The sequence below is a fragment of the Branchiostoma lanceolatum genome, chromosome 8 (genome assembly GCF_035083965.1).
Source record: "Branchiostoma lanceolatum isolate klBraLanc5 chromosome 8, klBraLanc5.hap2, whole genome shotgun sequence".
Classification (NCBI taxonomy): Eukaryota; Metazoa; Chordata; class Leptocardii; order Amphioxiformes; family Branchiostomatidae; genus Branchiostoma; species Branchiostoma lanceolatum.
The window spans coordinates 3,731,774-3,743,364 of NC_089729.1; the positions used below are offsets into that span (position 1 = coordinate 3,731,774).

Here is an 11,591-nt window from a genome sequence, read left to right on the forward strand (position 1 = left end):
GGGTTGTGATATGCATCACAACGCCAAACGTGTTTTTCAAAGTAATAACTGCAGCTATTGTGTGAAATTGTAATCTTATAAATAATTCATTATAATAAAAAACATTATTTCATTACCATATTAGGGAAGAGTTGCTTTTTATTTGCATAGCTAAATTGAATTGTACATTTTAGGAATTGTTCGTGTTGCTGCTGTCTAATCAGCTGGACTGTGGAATGTGATGAGGAGGAGGGGCGTGTGCGAGCATGGAGGACGAAACTGAAACATTTCAGCATCTTTTTGTGCAGCTTACAACGTTTCTTGGACAGTATAGATGGCTGCTAGATGCCTATGTTTGCGAGTTCTTCACCGAGAAACACTGGGGCAAGATACCGGAGTCTTGGCGGAGTGTTTTACATGGCATTGCCCCACAAGGTAACGGTCCAACAAAGCAACATTCTAGGGGGAATTATGGCATTCCAATTTGGGCCAATAATACATGCATCCCTATGGGGAAGTTGACAGAAATTAGGGGTCATTATCTCAGGAACCAAAGATCCTGACCAAGAAAACTTACCCTCAAATTTTTACCAGTTCTGTAGACTGTCATCTATCAGAATTACGAGAACTTCTATACGGCTAGTCTCCGGGGAAACACCCCCGAGCGAGAGCACTTGAGTCAGTCCATTTCCCTTATAAGGGCCTGCTCGCGACCATCACACTATCTCCCGGGGGTCCAGAAGACAAAAAGATGAAGAAAGGTCGTTTTTGTCAACAAATTCTAAAATTATGAAGTCTGAACTGTCATACCCACCCCAGACTTGCCAAAAGTTCACCAAAAAGCCCACCAAGAAAGGCTTTCAATGTTTTTAAGCCCTGTTTATTCTTGAGCTCTCTCACCGTAGGGTCTAGGCGCCTGCGCCAATACCATCATCCCCCCTTCTAGGAAAATCAGGTTCAAAGCTGACAGTTGTCAATCATCTCACACAGTGCGGTGTAGGGTAGTAAATTAAAATCCTGAGTATTAAAGATCTCTGACAAGAACCAGTCCCCTGGGACCCGATCACTCAACAGGTGTCAGGCTATATAGGGTTATGATGGCAAACTCATAGGTACTAGGTGGAAAATTGACAGGAGAAGAAAATTAAGTCAAAATATGATCACCTGAGTACAGAAGGGCTTTGCCCACTATAGTCCTACCCTGTATTTCCCCTTTGCAACCTGTCAAAGCAGAAAAAAGTCCATCTAAGGGGCTCTGACCACCACACGGGACAGGTGTATGCAAGGCCCAGGGCATAGAGATGACCTTGACAATGGCAAAACACAATGTTTTCCAGGTCCGGGACCACTCCCGATTACCCGACACCTACTCCCATACCCCCCCCCCCCAGTACCTACCCCCCAGTACCTACCCCCTGGCAGGTAGACACCTACAGTTCACCCCCTAGTATACAGGATCCATTCCTGAGGAGACTGAGTTTGGCTGCAGGGTTAAAAAGTAAGGAAAAAGGCCCAAAATCCTAAAAATGCGACAATTCATGAATGAATATGAGTCAACATAAGCCTATCCCTTGCTTAGATAGCAGATTAGAACTGAAAACCCCATAGAAATAGCAGAAATGGCTTGCCTACACTTCTACAGATTCCCTTCAGGGGGAATTATGGCATTCCAATTTGGGCCAATAATACATGCATCCCTATGGGGAAGTTGACAGAAATTAGGGGTCATTATCTCAGGAACCAAAGATCCTGACCAAGAAAACTTACCCTCAAATTTTTACCAGTTCTGTAGACTGTCATCTATCAGAATTACGAGAACTTCTATACGGCTAGTCTCCGGGGAAACACCCCCGAGCGAGAGCACTTGAGTCAGTCCATTTCCCTTATAAGGGCCTGCTCGCGACCATCACACTATCTCCCGGGGGTCCAGAAGACAAAAAGATGAAGAAAGGTCGTTTTTGTCAACAAATTCTAAAATTATGAAGTCTGAACTGTCATACCCACCCCAGACTTGCCAAAAGTTCACCAAAAAGCCCACCAAGAAAGGCTTTCAATGTTTTTAAGCCCTGTTTATTCTTGAGCTCTCTCACCGTAGGGTCTAGGTGCCTGCGCCAATACCATCATCCCCCCTCTATCTGAGACCAAGGGGGCACTACCAGTTGGGTAGGAAAGAATCACAACATAAACACATGAATCTAACGAATGAATGAACTTGTTTAATGAACCATTTTGATGTTAGAAGATAGATACATCATCTTGACTTGGTATTTTCGTGCATTTTTCATGTATTTTTTTTTGTACAAACCAAAAATCTACTCAATTGTATTGCAGAAATAGCAGACGACTTACTCTGCTCAAGTGGTAGAGGTACAAGAACGACAGTGTGGCCGTTGTCCCTGTTGGCATTCTGTGCAACAGCACACTCCCTCACGCTGCCCAGACAAGCCTGCAGCCTCGGTACACTGGTGGGACAGCTGGGGTGGGTGTCCATCCAATTCTAAATTGTTTTGCCACAATAGATTGTGTTACGTCCTATATATAAACGCAGACAGTCTACTTAAACCAGCTCAGGGGCGCACCCGGGGTAGCCACCATCTTAAATTCCAAACTCTCAACGCCCGGACAGACACATACAAACACTCGTTCTTCCCCCGCACCATACCACAATGGAACGCCTTGCCTGGCACGGTTGTATCAGCTCCCACCATTGAGTCATACCGTGCCAGGCTGGAGGCCTGCCCGCCTTAGCCTGGGACCTCCTCCTCCCCCCCATACTTTGCCCCTCGGGGGGTCATCTGGGGGTAACGATGATGATGATGATATAATAACCTTGGTGACATTCAGCATGTCCTTGTTATTTTTTTCTGTGGCGGCTTTCAGCATATTTTGCCTTTATTGAAAAAGGTAATTACCACTTTATAGTGAATAATAATCTGATGGTTCATCACCAAACAGGGCTGATGGTTCAAGCCTTCCGGAAGACATTCGCGATGGACAGCTGCGTAGCCCGGAACTGCAGCACTGCTTCCGAAGGCACGTCAAGCCCAAGAAGCAGCACGAGATCCTCCGACTGGCCACAACAGTCAGGTGGCTGTGCGACCAGGCAGGGTGCTCCAACGTGGTGGACATTGGATCGGGACAAGGACATCTGTCACGAGTGTTGTCCTTCGCCCACAGACTGAAGGTTACAAGTGTGGAGGCCGAGGGATGTCATGTCACCGGAGCTGCCAGGTTCGACAAACAAGTGGTGACTGACATAGCAAAGGAGAAGATTAAGAAACAAGAGGAGGGTGATATCAATGATGTTCTGCATGCTCAGCCTAGTCATGTAACCTGTTTCCTCAAACCAGACATTTCTGTTAATAACTTTCTGTCTGTGATCAACCAACATAATCCAGTTATCAATCATGATAGAAATGAGTCAGAACAATCATCATTTGTTGTTTCTGATCAACTTAGTGGTTGCAATGTAGACATGGAACTTCCAAATACAAAGAAAATTCGAACATCAGAAGAAGCAAGTGCGAGTTGCTGTACCAGCAAAAGTGAGTCTGGAGTGAGGAAATATTTTAATACCGATCTGACACAATCAGAGAAGGTTGTTCATGAGAGTGACACTCCTTTGGACAGAAAGCCCTTCACCATGGTTGGATTGCATACATGTGGGGACCTGGCACCCACCATGTTGAGAGTCTTCACATGTTGCAGTGACATCCGTGCACTTGCTTCGGTGGGATGTTGTTACATGAAAATGACATGTGCGAATGAAAGCACAGGCAGAAGGGATGGGCCAGTAAACGTTCAACCTCAGCCTGCATGTTCTGAATACGGCTTCCCTATGAGCCATATGGTCAAAAGGCTAGATGCTGAGCTGAGTTACCAAGCCCGAGAACTGGCTTGCCATGCCATAGACATGTACACAGAGAGGTTAAAGAGTGATGATAGTGAGGTGATGATGCCACACTGCTTCAGAGCCACACTGGAACACTTTATTGTCAAGCACGACAGTACCAAGAGGAGGGCCGGGATAAGGAGCATTCGTAAAGCACACAAGATGGACTTCCAAACCTATGCAGAGAAAGCGCTGGCAAGATTGATATATCCCACCGACACACAAGTCCCCGTTGACTCAGCAGAGGCTGCCGAGATGCTGGCCTGTTGGAAGGACGTTGTGGTGTTCCACTGCCTGCGTCTGGTGCTGGCACCGGTGGTGGAAACACTGCTCCTGCTGGACAGGATGCAATACCTTAGAGAACATGGGGCCAACTGCCAACTGGTACCCTTGTTCAGTCCAAAACTGTCCCCTAGAAACTTTGTATTACTTGCAAACAAACATTGATAAAGATTAAATCCAAGAGACATGAACTCCCCTTTATTCCTAGATCATTAAAACTGCTTTACCACACTGACTACTAATGCCACCAAGTTTTACTGTACTGTACAACAGTGTTCTTCTTCTTCTCTTATACTGCCAAGCCCAATAGCAATCGGATTATCATCAGTCTCCGCATACATAAGGTAGAACAATTACGGATGAACATTGAGCAACTAATGTAACTCCACTGCTCAGACTGTCAAGTTGTTTAAATTGTTATGTATAAGAGGAACTAAACTTGTTGTCATATTTTTAATCTGTTCACGCAAGTTACTTTTAAATTCTTAATATTATAGTTAGTTTTTAATAAGTGAATTTTAAAAATCATGAGCCCCTTTGTAAATGATGACACACTCCATGTGCATATTTCTGTGAAATGTCACATGCTATTCATGAAAAATTAAACTGAATCTAATAGTAATCTTTATGTTCTCTTTGCCCAGGGCTTCTTACATGTAGGCAAGGTGTATTGGTATCCTTGGAATTCAGGAATGATGTACACAGAACAATATAGAAGACAATAAATGATTTATTATTATGTATTCTGTATTGTATTTAATATTCTTTGTGCATCTGTACAAAATATACACTAAAATCATACTACCAATAGTGTAAGACAACACCTTAAAGTAAGTTCTTCCAATTGAGAAGTGATACTTTCTGCTGTCATAGATACATTAGATTAATTCATTTTTGTCAAGTCCCAATCCGGTAGTTTTTGTGCTGTCACCCCTCTACCAACAATATTGAGTGATACAGCATGTCTGTATTTTTGTGGGTCTGTATATAAATACCATATTACTGTATTTCATTTCCTACATATTAAATTATATGTATATACATATTGTAATTCTGAGTACAACTGTTCGGGTACGTTTGTATGTACAATACAAAATTACAGTTCATTGCACTGAATAGAACAATAGAAATATTCAACACTGTTTACATGTATGTACACATACATTGTGATAACTTTCCCCCATGGTTCCTAGTTTCTCCAACAAAGAGACATTACCAGGTACATGTATGGCCTTGCAACACCGAAATGTTGAGAATTACATTTATTGGTGTGCATGTGTATGTGTTTGAAAAATAAAGACTTTTATTCTTAAATTTATTTCAGCAGCTGAATTCACTATTCTCTATTTTCAAGCAACAACTTCACATTTTACATTGTATTGTTATCCTAATATAAGCTAGTGAGAAACAACTAGAGATCCCATTGGTGGAGTTATATAGGAGGTGAGGTACTGATTGCTGATGATAGCATGTGTGTCCGATGTTGATTGCTCAGTCCTGTCATCCAGAACTTCAGCATCTGCGTGTCCTCCTCTGTAGCCTCCAGCACCTGCAGCAGCTTCAGGGTGTCCTCTCGGGAGCGGCTGCCGGCTCGGGAGAACTTGAACAGAACCTTCACTTTGCTGGGGATTACAGAAGAGGGGACGTTGTTAGGAAGTCGTGACTCCAAAGAAGAATTAGTGGTTCCAACAGATCATAGGAAATTCCGATTACCGGTGGGACTTGCATGAGTGTACAAAAGGGTACAGCGAAGAATGAGTCACAAAACAGCATCTGGCAGAACTGGAGCAAGAACCTAACTTGCCCAAGGAAGATGGAAGTACTCCGTGAATAGTTTCATCAGGTTGGTAAGTCACTGAATAAAAAAAGACTCTTTTCACACAACCAAGATATTTTTTCCACTGACGTTTCGGTGACCGTGTGTCACCTTCTTCAAGGCAATTCTGACTGGTTCACATAGCAATGCAGCACAGTTGTTGCTGCTTATACATATTAATGAGATGCAATCCCAAACGCAAAGTATTTACATAATATTATGTACCATGTGAACCAGTCAGAATTGCCTTAAAGAAGGTGACAGATGGTCACCAAAACGTGGGTGGAATAAATCTCTTGGTTGTGTAAAAAGAGTCCTTTTTATTCAGATGGAAGTACTGTGTTGGACATGTGAAGGGCAACAATCAACTTACTTCATCCATTCTTCCTTCAGGGACACCAGGCAGGCATCTACAACTGCACTGGACAGGTTCTCATTCTCTAGTGCGAGTTCTATCTTCTGGAGGATGGCAGGACCTGTAGTCAATACAGGACATAAGAACATGGTCAAATTACTAGTAACAAGGAAAAAAATTATCATTCACATTAGAATGATAGACAAAATGATGGTAAACTAGATCCAAAGAGGTTTTCTCACCCTTTTCAGGTAACTGAGCCTTTGTGGTCATGAGGAAGGAGTATTGAAAGAACACATCTGGCTCCGATGTCTGTTTTACTTTTGCTGGGGACAGCACATCAATGATGACGTAGTACTCTGAAGACATGACGTGTGCAGGGATCTGTGCGACAAGAGGGAGACCCAGGAAGTTGCACTTCCAGGAGTCTTCATAGGTGGCGCTGTATGGAACCATTCGGCAGCAACCCATTGGCAGTAAAGACTGGAAAATAACAAGTCACAAAACATAAAGTTTTAAGAATAGCTCTTTTAAACATAAAGAAATTATTGGATGAAGAAACGAAAATATTCATCTGAATATAAACACATTCTCACCTTTAAAACATTGATGATTGATTCTATTGTGGCCCTTTTCTCTCCACGGATGATGATTTGATTACCGATCAGAATATGATGAGCAATAGAATGGAAGCCTTGACTGCCAATTACCTATGTGGGAATATACAACATGTTTGCGTGTCTCTAAAACAATCAACACTGAAACTGTATGCTGTATTCAACAGTCACAGAGAGACTTTCAGGACAAGAGAATACAAAATTCCTCCTACAGAAAGTTCCTTGGAGAGGACTTATTCACAGACTCATGGAGATCAACTTCTGAAGTACACATATTGATGACCTACCTGTCTGAAGTGTCTTAAGGATGTGAAAACGGGCGCTGTGCTGTCTGTGTCCCCCTCAGCACCTGCCTCCCCTGTCTCTGGTGGGGACGTCTGTCGTAGCTCTTCAGTAGCTGTGGGTTGGTCAGTGCTTGGCATAGGCTTGGTGTTGATCTTAATGAAACCCTCTTCTGTTTCTGTATTGATTGATTGATTGGTTGATTGATCAAGTCAATTTAATGCATGCAGATTAGACCAAATTATAACATAATACAGCATTAGTATCACTAAGAGGTATGGGAAGGAGCTTTTCCCAAAATCACAAAGAGTAAATATATGGTGGTAAATATATTTTGGGCATGATCTGCCACCAGATATTGGACTCTCATTACTCTAACCCCATGTTATTTCATGTCAGAAGGGTGCATGCAAACTGACAAATTTGATAACAATTGCTGAGTTACTATTCAATGTGTGTACACCAAGCCACTGATCAGGGGTCAATTTTTAATTTGATGTCTCCTTTATAATTCATTGTAATTAGTAAATTGCTATTCACTGCTTTGAGCCATACAGTATCAAGTAATTCTCATACGCTGCACAATACTGGTGTTTTTCAATCATGTTTTGTCATGTTCCAGGCCTGGATATCGCCTTTTGCCACAATTTCTTACCTTCCTGCTTCTCCATGTCTATAAGAACATCTTCTGTCGGAGGGCCTTCTAGTAGTTTCTCTGTCATCCTGTTTCCCCCAGCCTTCAGCACCCATACAAACCACTGGTGCAGCCACCTTTAATACAAAACACAGCCACTATTAGCAATGTGTGTTGTAAGAATAGATATCAAGGTGTTCCCTCCTCGTTTTATGGTTTTGTCATTCATTACCTTGATTTGTTATACGACAACAACAAAACTGAAAAATGCCACCATATCGAAATGTCTACCTTATAAAAATGGTACGATCAATGAATTTCAGTTTCAAACCATAATCTGGTGACATTACAAAAATAGAATGAGAAAATGAATAAGAGAGCACTTTCCAACTCACTTGAATAAACCATCGTCTTTTGTGAGCGTGACAAGTGACCTGAAGTGATCCCCGCCACGCTGACGGCGAAAGAAATCGCCTGGTGCCATGAAGGACTCGTTCATTCTCCTGGCTCTTTCTGGACACTGGTTCTGTTCCTGATCATACACCTGTGGAGCAAAATAGAACATCATAACATTTCTACGTGGTTCGGCTTCTGTTCATATATCCGTGATGCAACAGAGAACATCATGACATCTTAACATGATACTGCTCCTGCTGGACATATATCTGTGATTAGTGGTGCGGATCGGTCCGGCCGGACCGGTTCCGGACTTGTAAAACGTTTAGGTTCAAGTCCAAAAAAACCTAAACGTCTGGAAATAAGTCTGGACTTGAAAAAAAATTCTCTCACTCATACACTCCTTTTTGTTTTAAACCATCTTAAACCTTCCTTAAATCGTGAAATTTGCACTAGAAAAATATTAAAACATTACTGTTTTTGTGTTTATAACTGAACTTTTGTGTTAATTACTGACTGTATATAATTCCGTATATATAGTTTTCAAATTACGTGTAAAATATCTGCCAATATGCAATTTTACATGTAACACGAAAAAATATTCCAAAATTATTGTTCAGGTCCGGACTTTCAAGTCCGGACCTGAACCTAAACCTCTGGACTCGAGTCCGAACCTAAACCTAAACTCGGGTTTAGATCCACACCACTATCTGTGATGTAACATTACAACATGCCAGTCTGACTTGTTATTGCACCAAATTGAAGTAATGACTCCAGTTAGAGCCATCCCTACAAATGGGCCTTAAATCATTCAACAGTTTTTTTTTCAAAGTAAACTATCCACCTTAATTGCCTTGTCCTGTAGTTTGCTGATGATCTCTCCAATGTGCTTTACTAAGAAGGGCCATGAGTTGATCAGGTAGATTTTGTCCATCATGACGACAATGATGGAGTACCAGCGCTGGAAGCCTCTTGCCTGGCTGTCCTTGATGAAGAATGTGTGGCTGAACACATGACCCCAGTGGTCATCTCCAAAAAATATAGGACCCTCTCTACCTGGGCACACCTAGAGAGGATGACATGGGATACTGTTAGATGTTTTTATTCAGTTTACTTTTACTTGGTAAATTTTAGTTACAGTAAAAGAGAGTACCGTATGTATCATATTTCTTCAACATGTTGCACCATTTTCGTTAATGTAGTAAGGTACACCCTATCACTCTTGAATGATATACTTTGGGTTGCAATTGGGCATATCATCTTCACTGAATGAAAGGACTGATAAGGAAGTGGATGTGAAACACCATAGAAGAGAAGGACAAAATGACAATTAGTACATGAAGATCACCAGTGTTTCTGTGTTGATTCTATCCTACGAATAAATGGACGAGACAAGAGAATTGTTAATAAACATTCCATAGAGCCCAGTCCCTGACTGCAGTAACTAATTCTGTAGACTTGCCCCATTGTGAAGAGGCACGAGCTGGTTTCCACGCTTCTCAAGCAATAAGTGTCTTAATCTCTTTTCTGCATCATCATCAGAGAACACAGCAGAGTCTGTTCTTCTCCTGACAATCTGAGATCAAACAAGGGCTGATTACAACTTAATGTTCTGCAACACATGCAGTAAATAACTTTTGCAAAGTAGCCTTAAGATTTTTTTTAGAACTGACCTAAAAGAAATGACATACCTCACAGCTGAGACTTCGGACACAAGCCTGTCTGACGATACTGAAGAGCTGAGGGTGCTCTGGGTACTGACTGCTCACATAGCTTATCTTGGTGTCCGGATCTTTGCTGATGAAGCCTGGATGGCCTGAGGGCACTGATCTGCAGGCCTGTCACAACAAAAGTAGCCTGATTTAATGGCGCTTATAGTGACCGCAGGTAACCGGGAGGGGCTATTACAGCCCCGGACAGCTGGAGTCTGGGTTATACAGACTACAACAAAAGGTGTGAAACAATTTCAATGGTTTTTTGCCTCCAGGCTAACTTTTGGTGCAAATTAGGTGTATTCTTCATTCGCAGCAGGGAGAATGTTGAAACAAGGGTTCCTTAGCAACATCAATCATGATGAAATGTGACAGGCAGTTTATCAACTAACTTGTGACTAGCAAGTAGCAGCACAGCAAATACACAGTCACATATATTTCTTGCCTAGCATGTAAAATCTAAATGTACTTGTTCATTGTACCTGACATGTTTCTGACTTCTTGGGAGTGTTGGACACACTGCTGGTGCTGGATGCCGCTGACTGGGAGCGGGAACGCCGGCCTGATGACAGGAACGAGGCGAGAGAACCCGACTCTTCCGCAGACTCTGCCTCCAGTCCCTTCAGTTTGAGTTAGAAATAGAGATGTTGCATCATCGAATGATTAACCACACCCGACATCACTGTTTTCTGATCCATCAAAATTTCAATATTAGACGTATAACATTACATTATTACGTATATGCAGTGTTAACAATGATTCTTTTCCTAAAAATTATGTGGGATATGAATAATTATAATTTGTAAACAAGCCAACACGGCAACAGGGACTCTAGATTATATATAACGTTATCATATTTAATCTGCATGTCTAAGAACTTGAGAAAATTATAATCACGTTGGTATCGTTAAAAGTCTATGATCAATGTATTTTGTGTACGGTGTTTCTACAGTTGCTGTTGTATTGTTGATAACTTGTTGTGCCTATTTGCTTATAATCATCAAGACTTAAATAGTTGATCAACAACAAACATATCATGTTTAATCTGCATTTCTAAGAACTCGAGTAATAATCCTGTTGGTGTCCTTAAAATTCTGTGATCAATGTCTGTTGTGTTTCTACAGTTGCTAGTTGATAACTCGCCTATTTGCTTATAATTATCACAACAACAACAACAACAAACAACAACTGACCTGTGGCTCCCTGGAGTGGAAGGCCTGTGTGTGGAACAACACACTCGGACCGTGCAGCTCACAGAAGTGGCACAGAGCGATGATCGCGTTCATCTTCCATCAACAGCAACGTTATTCTGAAAATTAGGACCAACTTCAATATGTGGACAAAATTTATAGAATAATTTCTTGAGCCGAAAAAATTTAATACCTTTGTGGAGAGTCCCCGTATAATACGGTATACAGATATTATTACGTACAGAAATTATACCACAGGCGTAATATGGCACCTCTCACACACAATCATTATTTTCCCCACACAAAATACAGCCAGATGAAGCAAGAATATCACCTTATTTCTCCAGAACTGCTCTCAAAAACCGGAGGGTCTTGTGTTTATGACTAACTTCACGTGACTGGGCGCACCTTCGACCTCGGGGCAAACAAACGAAAA

General features: G+C 41.8%; 2 protein-coding genes across 4 annotated transcripts; one reads left to right on the forward strand and one right to left on the reverse strand.

Annotated features, from left to right (window-relative positions):
- The first annotated feature begins 187 nt into the window (after positions 1-187).
- LOC136439857 (methyltransferase-like protein 25B) lies at positions 188-5,469 on the forward strand. The gene is made up of 3 exons (XM_066435492.1): positions 188-414; positions 2,311-2,458; positions 2,935-5,469. Exons 1-3 carry the CDS (start codon positions 246-248, stop codon positions 4,316-4,318), a joined length of 1,701 nt encoding a protein of 566 aa, XP_066291589.1. The 5' UTR covers positions 188-245; the 3' UTR covers positions 4,319-5,469.
- LOC136439856 (folliculin-like) lies at positions 4,866-11,553 on the reverse strand. Of its 3 annotated transcripts, none has more exons than XM_066435490.1 (13): positions 11,490-11,553; positions 11,159-11,274; positions 10,448-10,585; positions 9,945-10,091; positions 9,716-9,829; positions 9,098-9,319; positions 8,253-8,401; positions 7,879-7,994; positions 7,229-7,338; positions 6,921-7,034; positions 6,567-6,807; positions 6,343-6,445; positions 4,866-5,775 (listed from the first exon to the last, which is right to left on the reverse strand). In XM_066435490.1, the coding sequence occupies exons 2-13, from the start codon at positions 11,249-11,251 to the stop codon at positions 5,586-5,588; spliced, it is 1,737 nt and encodes a 578-aa protein (XP_066291587.1). In that variant the 5' UTR covers positions 11,252-11,274; positions 11,490-11,553; the 3' UTR covers positions 4,866-5,585. The 3 variants fall into 3 exon arrangements, with proteins under 3 accessions (XP_066291587.1, XP_066291586.1, XP_066291588.1); XM_066435489.1 differs by having other exon boundaries at positions 7,229-7,401; XM_066435491.1 differs by lacking the exon at positions 9,716-9,829 and having other exon boundaries at positions 7,229-7,401.
- Between the last annotated feature and the right edge of the window lie 38 nt (positions 11,554-11,591).